At 45.2% G+C, this 19,593-nt stretch overlaps 1 protein-coding gene and 1 long non-coding RNA gene across 11 annotated transcripts in view; one reads left to right on the top strand and one right to left on the bottom strand.

The window, feature by feature from the left end:
* Positions 1-19,141, bottom strand: part of RNF130 (ring finger protein 130) — a 127,914-nt gene extending 108,773 nt beyond the window's left edge. The window contains exon 1 of one of the 3 annotated variants that reach the window (XM_077326609.1): positions 17,836-19,141. In XM_077326609.1, the coding sequence (XP_077182724.1) occupies positions 17,836-18,094 (259 nt within the window). In that variant the 5' untranslated portion in view covers positions 18,095-19,141. The remainder of the gene's footprint in view (positions 1-17,835) is intronic. The other 2 variants (XM_077326610.1, XM_077326607.1) reach the window with 2 other exon arrangements.
* Positions 19,142-19,191: 50 nt separating this feature from the next.
* Positions 19,192-19,593, top strand: part of LOC143832346 (uncharacterized) — a 65,516-nt gene continuing 65,114 nt past the window's right edge. For all 8 annotated transcript variants that reach the window (XR_013229212.1, XR_013229210.1, XR_013229208.1 and 5 more), the window contains exon 1: positions 19,192-19,482. This is a non-coding gene — a long non-coding RNA (uncharacterized LOC143832346). The remainder of the gene's footprint in view (positions 19,483-19,593) is intronic.

Here is a 19,593-nt window from a genome sequence, read left to right as displayed (position 1 = left end):
CTCAGTCATGGGAGGTATGTAAGCAGAGGCTGGATGCATTATCTGTCAGCACTTCTTTAGTAGTATATTTTTGCATTGGTCAGGTAATTGAATTAGATCACTTCCAAAGCTCCTACCAATTGTGACAGTCTGTTGCAATATATGTATTTAGCTGTCAACCCATACACTGGGAAGTGACACAGAATATGTGCATTACAACGGGAAAACACCTGCTGTACAGCTGTTATTACCAGTAAAAGACATTAAAGGAGGAAGGAGATTCAGAGGAAGGAGATTGCTGCTTAGAGCAATGAGGCCTCTTCTGCGCTGCCTTCGTTGGCCAGCTAGCCCTGGGACGTTGCTCCCTGGGAGACCTCCTATGAGAAGAGCTCCTCCTGGATGCTCTGGACTCCGGGGAAGAAGATCTGGACCTGGAACATGAGGGCCTGGACACACTAGGCAACAGTTGTTGACATACTTTGGCAATCTCCGTCTGCACAGTATTTTTAATCATTGACAACAATTCTGCAGGCAAAGAAATCTGGCCAGAACTGGCCTCAACATTACCAGTGTCCTGCCGGTCCCCGGTCTGCACAGGAGAGGTGGAGTCCTCAGTGCCTGCTTGCCTCCTGGCCGAAGAGCTAGGCACGTCTGGATCCGCCCCCTTACCCTTAGCCGCTGAGTTAGACGGCTTTGGGGGGCAACGAGCACGATTTCTGGCCTTGGCAGCCTTGGAGCGCTGTCCTTGCTCCGCTGCCATCTTCGTCGCTGGATCAGGCCCGCTCGTCTCAGCCACCTTCTCCCCGGTATCGACAGCCTCTTGGAGGCTGATGTCCTTGGATGTCCTTGGAGGCTGATGTCCTCCTCGGAGGAAAATGCTCCTTCCCGGTGCTCGGCCGCCATTTCGCCGAATGCCACTCCCAAAATGGCCGCCAGACCACGAGCCGAGCACGCGGTCGCCGCCGCGGAGCTCTCTCCTGCTGCCCGATCCGGTACAGCCGAGGAGGGAGAGCTCTAGCTTGTCGAATGCGGCCCAATTCAGAAAAGCGGCTGATTTGCGGCCCAAAGAAGCACGCGGCTATTTTTTAAAAGCAGCCCTCAACTCTAACTAATCTTCCTTGCTCACTAACAGAACGGGACACTTAAAGTCACGTCTGCTCCCTCGCGAGGCAGGAAGAAGACTGGAGATGAAGGGGCGTTTCCCACCGGAAGGCAAAATATGCAAATGACCTGCCTCCCTCAATGAGAGATGGGAAACACCCGTCCAGCTGTCCCCCTGACACGGAGGGAGAAAATCATGGTTTAAAAGAAATAAATTAATTATAGCTTTTAAAACATGCAATCATTTGGAGGACTGATACTTTGTGATACAGCACTAACAGTAAACTGATAGTGATTTTACATTAAACAAATCATTTGATCATTTTTAACTAAAATATGCAAATAATGGACACATTAGAAACAACTGTTATGAATCTTAGAAGAGATTTTAATCAGAAAATTCAGTTTAAAATATTCTCCCCTTGTTGATTTCTCCTCCCCGGCCACTTAAACTGCTGATAAAGAAAGAGTAAAGAAAGAAAAAAATGATGGATTTTAGACTGTGAAAACCAACTTCCTTTTAGAGGTACAAACTGATAATTCAGGTGGTGCAAGGTACCACATTCATGTGTGTTCTGGAGGAATAGGTGGAATGTAGGCTCATATCTCACTGTTCCTATATAAAGTGTATGTTCTACTATAATTTGTGTCAATTTATGATAACAGAGTGATAGAAAAACTAAGGATTCCACCAACCTCCTGGGGGCCCCATCTTGTTTTGGACTTGTTTAATAGGCAGCCCCTTTTACAGTCTAAGTGTCAAGGAGATCCTGACATTAGAAACTGTTCAGGGACAGGAGAGAAAGAGCATGCTGGCATTCCAAAATGATTAAGTGCAATCTCCCCCCAGTTCAGAGTTCTCAATAAGACTATATTACATTCTCAAAAGCAAAAGATTTTTCAATATTCTGACATACTTTAGAGTTGTCTGCCTAGGCCAAGGAAGTTGCTATTACATTAGCCACTGACCAATTCATCCTTTTTCTTTTTTTACTCAAGCAAGAAGGTATCAAGTCATTAATTTATACCACACTAGCAAGAAAGCCCATTGCAACCAGGAATGCAATGGGCGCTAGATCCCAGGGGACACCAGGAGGTGCAGATCTCTTTCTCTCCCTCTCCCACTCGCTGTGCGTCTCTCAGTGTGCCTCGCAGCAGGAGGCATAGCTACTTGCACCCTGATTGGCCCTATTCCAACTCGAACATCCGGACACGTTCCACCCCCAGGCTGTTTCACAAATATATAGAGGAACCATGGATAAGGATGTTTCAGAAACTATTGTGACTCACTTAAACTTTATGTCAATACAGATCTGTTGGCTCACAATAGCCTAATTAGGGTACTTCCTTTAACTTTTCTTCACCAAAATTTGTCAACAGTTAACTTTAAAACAGCCAGTGAGAGTCAATTAGCTAGGTTGTTTTTAGGCACTGCAGCAACAGCTCTTCGACATGGGTGCAATTTATGCAGAAACCCTAACCTCCAGCTTGGATTCCTTTGGCACTGCGAACTCCTAGGACTCCCTATCGGCTTCCCTGACTTCTGGCATACGGCTCTCAACTATACCATATAAAGTGTTTACAGAAAGATGAAAAAAGAGAAAAGAACGAGCAGCTATCAAAGTCCGAAAGCTCTTGCCTGGCCCAATTATTTAGGGTAGTTTGGTTTCTTACCACCCTCAAGGACGTGGGGAGGGGGGGCAAATTTTAGTCAATTGGGACATGGCTGCAAATCATTAGCAAGCTATTTTGCATACAACGTCTTGTAGTTCTGCTGCGATCTTCCTGCCTTGATTAATACAATAAATGAGCTGGAAGCCTTTGGAGGTGATGTTTGATGGCTTCAGACAGTTCTCTTTACCCGAAGTGGATAAGCTGCTAGGGGCAATTAGGGCAAACGCCCCCTTGATCCCCACCTGTCTTGGCTCCTCAAAGGGGGTGGCCAGCGGATAACAGGCCAGTTCAGGGACATTATCAATCTCTACCTATATACTGGTGAGTTCTCTGAGCAGCTGAAAAGGGAGGTGGTTTGATCTCTCCTTAAAAAAAAACATCACTGGACCCGGCCAGCTACCACCCAATATCGCATTTAATGTTCCGGGGAAAGGACCATGGTGGACCAGCTCTTGGCATTCTTGGAAGAAAGTTCGGTTTTTGATCCATATCAGTCTGGCAATCGTCCTGGCAACGGGTGGAGATGGTGTTGGTTGCCTTGTTGGATAATATCAGTCAAGTATAGAACTGTGGATTCCTCAATTTGGACTCAGAAGAAAAAAGGAAATCACGAGGCACAATGATATAGTACTTTTGGGGCACTTTATGAAATCCCCAGACGATTATGAGCATTCTACCAATGTGATACTACGATTACTACTATGACAGTTTATTGGAAGAGCAACCACTGACGAAGATAGAACAGAAAACGGGTCACAACCTAGGATCCCGTTTTGGTTGACTCTTTCTGTTTGACCATTTAGACTTTGTTATAACCTTTTCACTTATAAACATAGAGAAGACTACTATATCATTGTGCCTCGTGATTTCCTTTTTTCTTCTGGATATCAGTTGCCAACTAAATAGTCAGCCATGCTAGTTCTCTTAGACCTGTTGGCCGCATTTGACGTGGTCGACCATGAACTGCTGACGCATTGCCTTGCTGGGATGGGGATACAGGACACAGATTTGAGCTGGATACACTCCTCCATAACCGGACCTAGAGGGCAGCGGTCCCTTGTGGGGTCCCTCAGAGAGCATTCCCCTCCCCCATGTTGTTTAACATCTTTATGCACCCTCTGACCCAACTGGTACACAGATTCAGGCTGGGTTATCATCAATATGCTGATGCAACCCAGCTCTGTCTCCTCATGGATGGCCACATGGACTCCCCCCCCCCATGGAACCATTCACCAGCTGTTCAGAAGCGGTGACTGAATGGCTCAAGCAGAGTTGTCTTAAATTCAACACCTCCAAGACGGAGGTCCTGTAGCTGGTGGGGTGGGCCAGGAATCGTGATTACCAAGCCTGGTAGGAATGTAACTTACGACCACACCACAGGCCAGGAATTTGTGTGTGACCATTGACGTCTCCCTAACTATGGAGGTAAAGAAGGTAAGTGGCCAGGAATTTTACCATATTCACCAAGCTCGGCTACTACACTCATAGAATCATAGAGCTGGAAGGGATCTCCTGGGTCTTCTAGTTCAACCCCCTGCACCATGCAGGATGCCCACAATCCTAATAATGACACTGTAACCTACCACCCCCTTGAATTTTCACAGAATCAGCCTCTCTGTTATATCCAGCCTCTGTTTAAAAATTTCCAAAGATGGAGAACCAACCACCTCCCAAGGAAGCCTATTCCAATGAGCTGCTTTGTCAGGAACTTCTTCCGGATGTTTAGATGGAATTTCTTTTGAATTAATTTAATCCCATTGGATCTGGCCCGTCCCTCCGGGGCAAGAGAGAACAACTCTGCTCCATCCTCTTTATGGCACCCTTTTAAATACTTTAAGAGGGCTATCAGATCCCCTCTCAGTCGTCTCCTCTCCAGGCTAAATAGACCAAACTCCCCCAACCTTTCCTCATATGTCTTAGTCTCCAAACCCGTCGCCATCTTTGTTGCCATCCTCTGAACTCACTTCAGTTTGTCAACATCCCTCTTCAACTGGGGTGCCCAAAACTGAACACAGTACTCCAAGTGAGGCCAAAACAGAGCAAAGTAAAGCGGTACCATCACCTCCCGTGATCTGGACACGATACTCAATTTCATACAGCCCAAAATACCATCTGACTTTTTAGTCATGCTGCTGACTCATGTTTAATATATAGTCTACTAAGACTCCTAGATCCTTTTTGCTACTACCAAGACAAGTCTCCCCCATCCTATATTGGTGTAGATGGTTTTTCCTACCTAAATGCAGAACTTTACTTTTGTCCCTATGGAATTTCATTTTATTCAGTTTAGACTAGTTCTCGAGCCTATCAAGATCATCCTGTATTCTGATTCTGTCTACTGTTGTGCTTGCTACCCCTCCTAGTTTACTATTATCTGCAAATTTGTTAAGTGTGAAACTCAACATCAAGAAAATGAAGATCTTGGCATCCAGCCCTCTCAGTTCCTGGCAAATAGATGGGGAAGAAATGGAGGTATTTTCCTGGGATCCAAGATCACTGCAGATGGGGACTGCAGCAAAGAAATTAAAAGACGCTTTCTCCTGGGGAGGAAAGCTATGGCAAATCTAGACAGCATACTAAAAAGCAGAGGTATTACCCTGTCAACAAAAGTGTGTCTAGTCAAGGTTATGGTCTTCCCAGTTGCAATGTATGGCTGTGAAAGTTGGACCATAAGGAAGACCGAGTGTCAAGGAATTGAGGCTTTTGAACTCTGGTGCCGGAGAAGACTCTTGCGAGTCCCTTAGACTGCAAGGTGAACAAACTGGTCAGTCCTAGAGGAGATCAGCCCTGACTGCTCCTTAGAAGGCCAGATCCTGAAGATGAAACTCAAATACCTTGGCCACCTCTTCAGAAGGAAGGACTCCCTGGAGAAGAGCCTAATGCTGGGAGCGATTGAGGGCAAAAGAAGAAAGGGACGACAGAGAATGAGGTGGCTGGATGGAATCACTGAAGCAGTTGGTGCAAACTTAAATGGACTTCGAGGATTGGTAGAGGACAGGAAGGTCTGTCCTCTACCCATCGCGTCCATGGGGTCGCAATGGGGCGGACATGACTTTGCACCTAATAACCACAACAAATCATCTGATACATCACCTGTTCTCCAAGAAGCTTTCTTAAGATAGATTCAGAAAGAACACAGGCAGTGTTATGGGTTGATTTAGATGAAATTTAGAGACCACTTTAGGGAGAAATGCCAGTGAAGGTAGAGACACCTGATCTGCATTAAATTGAAGGAAAGGAGGACCACACCTAAGTTCTGCTAGTTCCCCCACCCTTCTCACTGAAGTGATCGCTACCCAAAATAGTACTTTATAAGATAAAAAATGGAAGTCAACTGTGGCCAAAGATTCAAAAGGTTTATATATTAAATGTGACAACACTAATGACAAACTCCATTGTGGAGAAACTGGCAACTGGGGAGGATACAAATTACACAAACCTTTCAAAAATGTTTTTTACTACCTATGTGCAAAAAATAGACATATCATCCACTGGTTCATGTAATGATGAAATAGCTGCTAAATGAACCTTTATTTAGGCTAGTGCCAAACCGCTATTTTTCAGAGATAGTAAGTACTCCAGAATAGTATCAAGAGAACAAGTAAAGGGATCCACTCCCTTTTCCATAGTCCACGATTGGAAATGATGCCACTTTCTAGAGTAAGACAAACGTGTAGAAGTCTTCCTTGCTGCCTCTAACACACTTCAGACTTCCAGTTCCAATCCTGTTGAGGATAATTTAGCCACGCCATCAGATGCAGATGGTAGACCTACGGATGGTGATGGAACCCTATGTGGAATAAATCCGGTGTGTCTGGGAGATAAACCAGATTGACCTCAGGAGAGGACACCAGGTTCTCTATGGCCAATATGGGGTGAGAAGAATTACATGAGTGTTGTCTTCCCTGTTTTGCTACTGTACAGCTAGAGGAGGGTACACATAAAATAGGGAGCCAGACCATTGCAGTTGGAAAGTGTCCCCAAGTGATAGTGGGTCTAACCCTGCCCTGGAACAAAATGCAGGATACTTTGCGTTTGTTCTGGTTGGAAACAAATCTAAGTCTGGGAATCCGCATTTTAGAAAAATATGGAGGTAAGTAGATTATATCAACTATTCAAGATCTCCTAGGGAACACCTGCTTAGAGTGTCTGCTATGGTATTAGATGTCCCTGCTATGTGTATAACCAAGATGCTCATGTGAAACTTGACCGCTAGATCTCAGATCTTGACAGCCTCCCAGCACAGTCTGGGGGAAACTATACCCCCCAAATTATATATTGTTTATATAGAATTTTGCTGTAGTACTGATTGTCGTTATAAGCACTCTGTGATCCACAAGAACATCTGTAAGAGAAGCAAGGGCATTTTTAATAGCCCTCAACTCCAGAATGTTTATATGCGATCCCTGCTCAACTGAGGACCACTTCCCTTGCACCAAGCTATGGTCTGTATGGGCACCCCAACCCTGGGGTGAGGCATCTGTAAATAATGTAATATCATGGGCCACTATCCCAAATGGCACTCCCTCCCAAAGGTTTGCCTGACAGGACCACCAGCCAAGGTACCTGACCAAACTTTGAGGAATTGAAAACTTAACCCATGGAGAATCCCAAAGAGGATTGAACCGTTTCAGAAACCAGATATTGCATAACTACTGCTACACATTTAGAAAAAACTCATGGTGCTGATACAAGGCCAAAAGGTAAAACATTATATTGATAGTTTAAGCCATTGTACACAAACCTAAGAAATTTCCTACAGGATGGGTGAATAGTAATATGGAAATAAGCGTCTTAGAGATCCAAGGACACAAACCACGTGTTCTTTGACAAAAAGGAGAGAATCTCCTGGATGGAGAGCATCCTAAACTTCTTCACCTTAACCGCTCTATTTAGAGCATGTAAATCCAATACTGAACGTTTTCCTCTTCCTTGTTTGTCTATAGCAAAAAAAAAAAAAAAAATTGGAATAAAAACCTGGAGATAGAGAGTTAGTTCCCAGAGAGGAAATTGCTCCTTTATTCAGAAAAGTTTCCGCCTAACCTGTTAAAAATGAGGAGGTGACAGTTGGCCATTTTGGGATACTGATTGTATCACAAAATATAATGAAAACAGAATAAACATCCTTTATTATTCTTAGGATCCAATAACTAACAGTAATTTAACACCAAATAACATAAAAAACATTTAAGCTATTCAAAAACAGTGTGAATCCAGTCATTGCGAGAACCCATTCCCTTGGACTCCCTGGCTGGGAAACTCTGACTACGGCCTCTGCCATTATTTTGATGCCGTCCCCTATTAGTAAACGAGGACCTATTACTACCCCCACCAGTGTGAGGAACAAAAGAAGAGGACCTATGGTTCAAAAACTTAAAGGATCAAGATCCAAAATATCTGTGGTGTTGCACATACCTGGGCTTAGAATGTTGATTTGCCCCTGAATTTATACCCAAGGTCTTGGCTGCCAGGGTATATTTTCGCATGGTCTCCATGACCTCATCAGTCAGAGCGCTGAAAAGTTCCTTGCCCTCTCAGGGCATGTCCTCCACTCTCGCTCTAGTATCAAAAGGCAATGTAGAGGAGCGCAGCGAAGCATGCCTCTGAAATGCAATTGCTGTCACCACTGCCCTACCATGGCAATCTGCCTGATGTCTAGCTGCATTTATTTGCTGCTTTATCAATTTAATACCATCTGCAATCAACGGCTTTAGCCTGAGGGTGATGTGTAGGATCCAAATAATCAAGCATCAGGGTCAATTTATCCCATAAGGAGGTCTGATACTGACCCATAATTAGAGACTAATTCCCATTGAAGAGGAAACGTTATGGCTTCCTAGCCATAACATCAATCTTTCTTCCCTCCCTATCATGGGGAGAAGAATGCATATCTGCCCAGTCTCTGGAAGGGAGTACAGCTGAAATAAAAGAGTTGGCTTTGGGATGATGCGATAAGAGCAGTCCTGCCCCTGCCCCTTATACATTGCTTCTATTTTGCAAGAAGAAGCAGGGATAGTTGCAAGGTTCTCCCACAGTGTAAGAATTACCCTCTGAATCCTTTTAATAAAAGGTAAAGCTACAGGCCTAGAGCTGTAGTTATATCATATGTCCATTATAGGATCATCCAGGTCAGGATCCATAGTAAGGTAAGTACAACTTTAGAGACTTTGCCATTCGGATCAATTGTTTTGAGTACATATGAAGATCATCCACTGGGGAAATAGATGCTGGCTCCCGAACCAGATCATCAGGAGAGTCATCTTCCATGTCCCCATAACATCTCTCGGTGCCAAGAGGCTGTTGGCATCGAGTCAACGTCAAGGAGGAAGGGATGTCAAAACAGAAGGATGAGATGGCACACTGTGTCTAGCCTGCTCTCTGTGCCTATTCCAACTCTCCCAGTCAGGAGGCAACATCATTTGCACTGAGACCTATCATGAGAAACAATCAGCAGATGGTCTATCAGAGTCCAAACAACTCCTCTTAGTAGAACGACCCTCAGACATCATGAGAACATCGTCCTCAAAATCATAGCCAGTCACATGCTGCTGTGAGGAGGCAAGTATCGATGCCGAGCATGATGGCGCCCCAGTGTCGCTGGGACGTGATGCAGGCATTTGGCATTCGCTCCCAATGATGAGTCGACGTCAACACTACCGTCAACACCATGGACGTTCGACATCGAGGAAGCAGAGATGGCAACTGCCGACGTCAAGAGACGGCCTTCAGGGCATCCAATGGCCGTTTTTCTGCCACAATTTAGATTTTTTTTCTGTTTCTTTTTCCGTGGCTCAGAAGATGCCTTCTTTACTTGGGCCCCTTTAGGCATAGGCTGAGACAGGGGAGGCAGAGAGGATGTCTAAGGAGGGCAGTCCAGGGGAGGTGGGTGACTGTGGACCATTCCAGTTCTCTCAGACCTCTCAGCCCCACTTCTCTCAAAGGGTGAACCATTTCCCACAGAGCTCTCAACCGCACTTCACTCACAGGGTGTCTGTTAAGGGGAGAGGAAGGGAAGGCAATTTTAAATTGCTTAGAGACACCTGAGGCCTGCTAGGTGACTGTGGGCCTTTCCAGTTCTCTCAGACCTCTCAGCCCCACTTCTCTCATAGGGTGTCTGTTATGGGGAAAGGAAGGTAAAGCAATTTTAAACTGCTTAGAGACACCTGAGGCCTGCTGGGTGACTGTGGAGCATTCCCAGTTCTCTCAGAGCTTTCAGCCTCACTCCCTCACAGGGTGTCTGTTATGGGGAGAGGAAGGGAAGGCAATTCTAAACTGCTTAGAGACACCTGAGGCCTACTTGGTGACTGTGGGCCTTTCCAGTTCTCTCATACCCACTTGGTGACTATGGGCCTTTCCAGTTCTCTCATACCCACTTCTCTCATAAGGTGTCTGTTATGGGGACAGGAAGATAAGGCGATTTTAAACTGCTTAGAGAGAGACACCTGAGGCCTGCTGGATGACTGGGGACCATTTCAGGTTCTCTCAGAGCTCTCAGCACCACTTCCCTCATAGGGTGTCTTACGGGGAGAGGAAGGAAAGGCAATTTTAAACTACTTAGAGACACCTGAGGCCTGCTGGGTGACTATGGGCCATTCCCAGTTCTCTCAGACCTCTCACAGCCCACATCCCTCACAGGTTGTCTATTGTGGGGAGATGAAGGGAGAAGGTGCTTGTAAACTGCTTTGTGACTCCTTATGTTAGTAAACAGGAGAGTACACAAATGCATCTCTTCTTCTAAGGGGCAACAGTGAAAGAAGCATGTGGGCACATAACATTATATCAAAAGTAAAAAAAATGGAGACAGAAGGAGTAGGGCCACAGAACTCTGAGGATTTGGTTGCCATGTAATCTCCCCCTAAGAACAGTCTCCAGTCTGATTTTCCCTTTGCATATCTGAAGATATAGCTCTTGAAAGCTTATCTGTAACCACTATGCCACAATTCCCAAAAGTCAGTCCTCTCCCACATTCAATGAACATTCCAAACCACAGTTTCTTGACACCAATCTCTCCATACCCACCCCCTCATTTGTCACCACCACCCCCACAACACATATTCAGCCTCATACCCTTACAGACTAGACAACCACTCCCCTTACTCTTCCCAATGCCAAGCTCTCTCAATCTTAATCACTCTGTTCCTTTCTACCTCCCTCTCTTTTGGCTATTTTCCTCCCTCCCCACCGCTAGCGCCTGTTGTATCAGCTACAAAGGACTTTAATACTAGTCTGTTATAATTTCATTTACACATCCTTGCAGTGGTCCTACAGAGTCCCTACTCTTTTTCTTACTTGAAATATAACTAAAGAACCCTTTTTTGCTATGTTTAACACTTCTTGCTAGCCTAAGATCATATTGAGCTTTAGTTTTTCTAACACTCCCCTTACAATTATTGTTTATTTGTTTATACTCATCCTTGGTAATAAGGCCTTCCTTCCATTTCCTAAATGACTCTTTTTTATTCCTCTAATCATTTGACAACTGCTTATGGAGCCACCTTGGCTTACTTAGGTTCCTTCCATCTTTTCTTCTCAAGGAAATTGTTTGTGATTGAGCCTTCAGTATTTCACTTTTAAGAAACTTCCAGCCCTCTAGGGCTCCCATCTCTTTAACTCTTTCTGACCATAGAACTTTACCCAACATTCCTTTAAGTTTGTTAAAATCTGGTTTTCTGAATTCCATCCAGTCTATACATCTAACTATGTAAAGGTTTTCTATTTCCCACAATTGAAAATTCCAAAATCACGTGGTCACTACTACCAAGTGTGCCTACTACTTCCACCTCATCTACCAGTTCTTCCCTATTGATGAGAGAATAAAGTCTGAAATAGCAGACCCCCTGGTTCCCCTCTCTATTTTCTGGGAAATGAAGCTGTCAGCAAGACAAGTTAAGAAATTAATGGAGTTTGTATTTTCAGCAGAGGTGGTCTTCCAACAGATATCTGGGTAATTGAAGTCACCCATGACCACCTGTTTTCCCCCTCTTTGAGTATTGTGTAATTTGGTCTAGGAGTATCTCATTCCTCTGACTTGCTTGGTGGTCTATAACGCAGAGGTCTCCAACCCCCGGTCTGCGGCCCGGTACCGGGCCGTTAAGGCCATGGTACCGTGCCGCCAGCGGCCGCGCCTGCCTTCCCCTCCCCCCGCAGCGAGAGGGGGGGAAGAGGCAGGCGCAGCCGCTGGCACTCCAGCGATGCAAACGCGCATGCACGGAGCCACCGCGCATGCGTGTTTGCGCCCCCTGCTGGCAAAAACGCGCACGTGTGGCTATTCTGTGCATGCGCATTAGCACCACCTAGTGGCAAAAACGCACATGTGCGGCAACTGCGCGTGCGCGTTTACGTGCAGCTGCTGTGGCCGGGCCGCCGGCTCTCTCCCAACCTCGGAGGCGGTCCCCGACTACAAGCAGGTTGGGGACCGCTGCTATAACGGACCTCCACAATAATACCATTCTCCTTTCCTACTCCTTTTATATTCACCCAAATATACTCAACTGAACTTTCACGCTCAGGTACCTGTATTTCTTCACAAGTATAAAGATTCTTAACATATATTGCTACATCTCCCCTTATTTACTTGTCTGTCCCTTCTGAATAGACTGTACCCCTCTATTCTAGTATTCCAATTATGAGTATTATCCCGCCAAGTTTCTGTGATTCCAATTAGGTCATAGTCCCCTTCCTTTATTAGGATTACTAGTTCCTCCTGCTTGTTTCCCATACTTTGTGCATTACTGTAGAGACATTGCCATGCATCTTTTGTGTGCCCCATAGTTTTGGCTTTTGACCTTCCTTGTGAGTTAGTACTTCCCTGCTTATGTGCCATTTCCTGTAGCTTTGCAATCTTCCCAATCTTCAATTCTTGCCATCATACCAGGTTCTGAATTTACACCTCACTTCCCCTTTGGATTTAGTTTAAAGCCCTCTTTACCAGGTATGCAAGGGTTCTCCCAAAAATACTTTTTCTATCCCTTGTGAGGTGCACACCATTACCTGATAGTAGGCCCTCATATTGATATCATAGACCATGATCCAGAAACCCAAATCTTACCCGATGACACTAGTGATGTCATTTACTTGCATGATTTTTCTCTCCCATGCTAAGTCATGACCACTTACAGGAAGGACTGATGAAAACACAACTTATGCTCCCAGGTCCTTTGCCTTTTCCCCCAGATCCACAAAGGCTTCCTTAATAAGTTCCATGCTGTGCTGGGCAGTATTATTTGTTCCTACATGGATGAGAAGGAGAGGGTAATGATCTGTGGGTTTGATGAGCCTGTCCAGCGGTTCTGTGACATCCTTGATGCGTGCACCAGGCAGGCAGCAGACCTCTTGAGACAATGTCTCGTCTACACACTTCGGCTTCAACTCCTCTCAGCAGGGAATCTCCAATCACCAGTACCCATTTCTTTGTACCCTTGGGAGCAGACCTAGAACAATCACCTGTGGGGTCTTGTTAAGTGCTTCTTGAGCTTTGTGGGGTATGTGGGGGAGGAGTCCTAGAACTCTTACCTGAGGGGGCCTGTTACTTGTTTCCTGATTTTTGTAGGGGCTTGCTCTTCATGGAGAATTGCTCATGCTCCTGTGTTCCTGAAACAACATCTTCAGGCATATCCTCAAAACGATTGTTGAGCATCAATGGGGCAGAGCTTCTCCTTATTATTCTACTCCTATGTGTAACAGCCTTCCATTTAATACCCTCTTGTGTTCGGTGATCCTTTATTTGTTCTGATGATAACTTTCTCTCCTCCTGCACTTGCTCTCTCAAGAGAGGTTTATGAGTTCTGTCGAAGAACTCTTCACCCTCCTTTATATGCTGCAACATATTCAAACATTCCTCTAATCACCATACTTTCTCCTCCAGCAGAGCCACTAATTTACAGTTGCTGCATGTGTAAAAACCATCTTCTTGAGGTAAGAAGGCCCCCACAGGCCCCGCAGCCTACCTGTCCCAAGCACCTGGCCACGGTGATCCATATAACAGTCACCTCCAGAATAGACTTTTGTAACACACTCTATGCAGGCCTTCCCTTGTCCTTGATCTGGAGACTCCAGCTGGTACAAAGTGCATCTGCTAGAGTTCTCACAGGAACACCATGGAGGGCCCACATCCAGCCTGTGCTGAGGAAGCTGCATTGGTTGTCAGTTGTTGTCCACATCCGGTTCAAGATTTTGATATTAGCTTTCAAGGCCTTACGTGGGTTGGGACCCACGTACTTGAGGGACTGCCTATCGCCCTATTCCTCCTGCAGGGCCTTACACTCTGGGTGATAACTTACTGGTTGTTCCCAGCCTCAAAGAAGCATGCCTGACCTCAACCAGGGCCAGGGCCTTTTCAGTCCTGGCCCTGACCTGGTGAATGAGCTCCAGGGTGAGCTGTGGTCCCCTGCAGGAACTTCAAATGTTCCGCAGGGCCTGTAAAATGGACCTCTTCCGCCTGGTCTATGGTTGAGGCTGGGCCAGTGGTGGGTGGGAATCGATGGGCTTCCCTGGTGTCTCGCTACAACTTTGGGTATCTTGTCTCTCCTGCCTCCTCCCTCTGGAGGTAGTATTAGGAGTTGGGCATAGGGGGGTTTCTCCGCCACATTCTTGGGCTGTTGGTTATTTTATCTTTTCTTGTCCGTTTTAATGGGCATTTTAACAGGACACCTGTAACCTGCCATGAGCCTGCTTGGGAGTGGGTTACAAATTAAATAATAATAATGATAATAATAATAAAATAATAACAATAATTTAAAAAACATTTTAAATATACAATAACACACACTCTCTTTCCATGTCATTTTATTGTGGTGTACTTCTACTTCTACAAGATACACCCTGGTATATACAGACCAAGGTCCTATGTTATTTTGTTCTGGGACCCTTTAAAAGCTTATTTCCCCTTCTTTGGACCCAGTTTGGATAAGAAGCTCTGTGGCATTTATAAATGGCTTTGCATTTTCTTCTTCTTAAAAAAAGCAATTGCACATCATTTTATACTCAGTCTCAGTACCTTTTTACATTGATATCCAAGCACTGAGAGAAATCATAAGGAGACCGCTTTAGAACCACGAGTGTACTATTTTGATTCTACTGTACTATGTACTATGATTCTATGATTTTAATTTTTCCTAGGTTTAGCAGCATAGATGACCATACTTTGCATGGCTAAGATTGGGAACAGATGCAGACAATCTGATTGAAGGAGCATTTAGAAGTAAAGATGTCTGAAATGCTTTGTGGTTTAAGGAGTTTGTGTTTTATCCAAATCTAGATTCATCTAAATCTTACATTTTCCAGCAATATTAACATTAAATAATTTAGAGCATAAAGTACAGTGTTTATTATATCCAGGGTAAATGTGATGTCCCTTCTTAAAATGGTTCAAGTTTTAAATGTTTCAAGAGTTGGGGACAAATACTATATTTGTCCAAGTTTCAGTTCAACAGAGGAAGGAGGTATATGGAGATTAAATGCTACTGGAAAAGAGCAGATGAAAAGAAGGAGAGGTAAGAACTGAAGGAAGGAAAGAAAGACGAATAATAGAAATTATTCAGGCCTAACTCTCACTAAGTGCCAGCTGCAAAGGAAGTATTCAAAAGTATTCATTTAGAGCAGTGGTCCCCAACCTTTTTATCACCGGGGACTGGTCAACACCTGACAATTATACTGAGGCCCAGGGGAGGTAGTCTTTTGCCGAGGGACGTCGTCGCCTGAGCCCCTGCTCCACTTGCTTTCCTGCTGGTGCCCCTGACATCCCACCGCCCACTGAGGGGCGCTGCCAGCAGCAGCTGCGCAGTGCTACGCCGAGGGGGAGCCCCAGCCATGGCGGCCGCTGGAGAGCACCAAAGGTGAGCCAGTGGCAGAGAAGCAGGGCAGCCCCTGAGGCAGCAGCAGAGGCAGCAGAGGATGACAAGGAGCTTCTGACCAGTACCGACTGATCCACGGACCAGTACTGGTCCCCGGACCGGGGATTGGGGACCACTAATTTAGAGCTTATTCTATGCTTGAATACTATATGCACATATGCCACAGGGGAGGGCAGTATATAAATATAAATAAATAATATAGGAGGATTTTTAAATGACTTTGTACAACAGTTTTTGACATAGAGTGTTACACTCAATTTTTGTAACCTACCCATGATTATATGCTTGGTATATTTCCACCCCCAGCCCCCTTTGCAGAGTAGGTTTTCATGGAATGTTTCCATTCCAACGCCATCATTATACACAATCTTTTTTGGAAAGGGGGGGGGGTGGACTGACAGCTACCTACAACCTCTAATCTGATCCCCTGCATTCTTTCCAGCTATCATCTAAAGCAGTGGTCCCCAACCTTTTTATCACCGGGGACCACTCAACACCGGGGACCACTCAACGCCTTTTACAGAGGCCCAAGGGGGGGGTAATTTACTCCTCTACTCTCAACCACTGCCCTAACGCTCTCTGATCGCTATGGTAATGTTTAAACATCCCTTCAAAATAAGATACAGACACGCCACAACAATGAACATAAGGAACATTTTATTTTCATGGAAATTTTAACTCATGACAATGACAAATCAATGGGAACCCTGAGCTTGTTTCTCTGCAACGAGATAGTCCCATCTGGGAGTGATGGGAGACAATGACACCCGATGTGTGTTGTAAAGGGCCAGGGGCTGCAGCTAAATACCATGTTCTCTTTGCTGTTTGGAATATGACTTATGCAGTATATTTCACCATTTTTCTCAGATGCATTACTGGTTTTCTCACAGAACTTAAGCATTCAGCATTACCTATAAAGGCCTGAAGAGCCTGGGCCCAATATATTTTAGGATTTTCTTCAAAAGGAACCTCCCTACTAACTGAAATTCTCTGCACAGACAATATTTCAGTGGATATTTGTGTTGATGCCACAGCTCTTGCACCACTCCTCAGAGAGGCTCAGTATTCATAATTTCAAAGTTTTAGCTATCATGTTAACACTGATTGCTGCTGTTTCACTGTTATTTTATATTGTTCGGTATACATAAACACACCATTTGGAAAGGTGGCTCGGAAGTTTTAAAAACTAGTAAAATTAATTGTTCACAGAAAGCTTAAAACATTAAGAGTGTTGGGGGGAAACAATCGTGAATGTACTTGACTGTGAAAACATACATATTACTTCAAGAACATTAAAATTAAACTGAGATTATATGTAATTTACAGGGTTGCCTATATCAGATATAAATATACTGGATTTGTGCTTCATTTAATTGGGTTATCTTTAGGAATCAAAATTAAGTTTTAAAAGTACATTAATTCATCTAAACATGTACCTGAAAAGTTCATTTTTATATCTATCTATATAATAATAACCTAAGGTTGAGTATACAGGAAATGCTAAATGTAACTGTATGGAATTCTGAGCACTCTATACCCACTTTACTAAGATGATAAATTAGTACTTAAGAAAGTTTTCCTTGTTCCCTTTATTTCTCTCTTTTTCAAAAAAGTGAAGACCTGAAACTCCAATAACTATAGAGCTGATACTTCTCGGAACAAGCACTGAAGGTACTGAATACAAGGCTCAAAGTTTGTATGACACAAATATTAATATTGTCCTGTATCTATTTAAGGTGAACCAATGCTACAGGATAATGTTAGATTTAGGGGATATTTGTTTCAATCTTCTCTATTTAATGCCTTTCATTACTCATTAAGGGCTACCTTCCATGACAGCAAAAGGTTTGTCACTGAGTTCAGTTCACCAGGTAACTTCATTTAGTTCCACCTACCAGATGAGAGAACTAATACATGCATTTGCAGACACATATTTGTTATTATATGTATATTTGTGAAGCAGATTATGATGACAAAGCAATTTCAAGATTACATTTCTAGGCATCCGCCAAAGAAACAGTCATCCACCATACTGCCATATCACTTTGCTTTCTAATACTGAAGATTACAGAAAATATTTAAACACCTGACAGCCCTTGGAATCTTTGGGGTTTGGGAAGGCATGGGGTTCCAGATAGTTTCTGCAAACCAACATAAATCTGTATTTCTAATCAGACATGTATCCCTGTAGTTATTCACTGAGAACAGGAGGGAAAAAGGAAAGGCTTACCTCCATTGATTGGTAAAGGTACCACCAGCAGACCTTTGACAGCTACTTTAGGAGAATTCTGTCCATAGCGTCCACGGTCAAGCCTTAGTAAAATTGGTGTAGAACGCTCAGTATTCCATACAGTCACATTTACCAGGGCTGAATAAGGTGCTTGATTCGTATTATCTGCACTGGCTAGGACAGTGTAACAATTAAACAGGACCAAAATGGGCACAGCAGGTAAACAGTTCCAGGAAGATAAAACACACTTTAGGATCATCTTCAGCCCTTAGAAACGCCTTCAGTTGACTGTTATCATCAAAGCTTTGTCGAATAAATGGGCTTGTATCTACAATATGCTGAAATCCATCAATTATTCATTCCATGCCATAGTCAAAAACAAATTCCCACCAGTCTAAGAGCGGAAGGCATCCCCAGTGCCTGGCAGATATGGAGTCCCTTCTGTCCACAGAGATCTTCGAGAAAGCTTAAACTGATGCGGATTAGGGAAGGAAGGGAGAAGCCCTACGCCTTCTTTTTTTTTTTAACCAATTCAGAAGAAAATAAGTCAGGATATATTCCAAACTCTACCACAGTTGGCAGGGAAAACAGCAAGGCAACAGATAGCGAGACAAAATCCCTCGTATCAAAAGCTTTGACACGCAAGATGATCCTTAAGAGGCCAAGGAATCCTTCGCTTCGGCTTTCCCGCGCGGCTCCACTCCGGGTCGGCCTACCTCCGAATCTCGGCCAAGGAGACGGAGGACAAGGCGGCCCAAGAGGCGCAGCGTTGTCTCTTCGGGAAGCCCTGGGGAGTGGGCCGACGGAGAGGCTGGTTTATTCGTCTCTGCCCTCCGCGAGTCACCCCTCCCTCGCGCGCCAGCCCACAAGCCAAGCGCCTCCCCCTCCGGGACTGCTGCGGCGGCAGGGAGGTGGAGGCGATATTCGGCTTCGCCCCTCGGTCCCCAAGCTTGTTGCTGGACCCCGCACCGCAGGCTCGGAGGCCGCCCTCAGGCGTCTTGTTGGGCTCCCCGCTCGGCGCCGAAGCGGAGCTTGGCTTGGCACGCGGCCTCCGCAGACCCTCCCCAGCCCCAAGCGTGTGACTGCAGCGGCACCTCCATGGCTGCAGCCTCGCGCCGGTCCAGAGAATAACTCGGCAGCCAACCGTTCCTCTGCTTTTCCCTCCCTGGCAGTGGGAACGTCTGCGACATCCGCCGCCAGCGCCCGAGCGGATCCTCACGGTGGCACTGCCGACTGCAACGGGCCGGATAGGTCCGCGCGCGCAGGGCGCAAGCGCATTGCGCCAACCCTCCTTTCGCCCTCCCCACGGGGAGGAAGGAGAGAGCGGGAGGGAACTCAAAGGAGAAGTCACACCCACTCGTCGGGGAAAGGGTGAGGGGGCGTGGCTAGAGGGAGGGGCATGCGCTCTTGGAGGGAAACGGCTTCAAATGGGCTGTAGGGCCACTGCGGGGGGTTAAGCTGTTAGGAAGACAAGAGCCTTCTGGCAAGTGGTGTGTTCTATGAAAGGTGCAGTGGCGAACACGGGGGTCCACTGGCTGCCACCCTTAGGTCTTCATACTTTCCCGTCGACTTGTTCCCTACTTGCTGCTCTCAGTAAGACTCCTTTTTTGACCAGGAGGATTCTTAACAGCTCCTGAGAAAATATACGTACGTAGTTGTATTATTTTATTTACTTCTTATATTTATATACTGCCCTCCCTTTACAGATCAGTGTGGTTTACACAAAACTTGGAAACCATAATACAGATACAGTGTAAT

Source organism: Paroedura picta, chromosome 3, assembly GCF_049243985.1.
Source record: "Paroedura picta isolate Pp20150507F chromosome 3, Ppicta_v3.0, whole genome shotgun sequence".
NCBI lineage: Eukaryota > Metazoa > Chordata > Lepidosauria > Squamata > Gekkonidae > Paroedura > Paroedura picta.
This window is presented reverse-complemented; position numbering and strand designations above follow the sequence as displayed.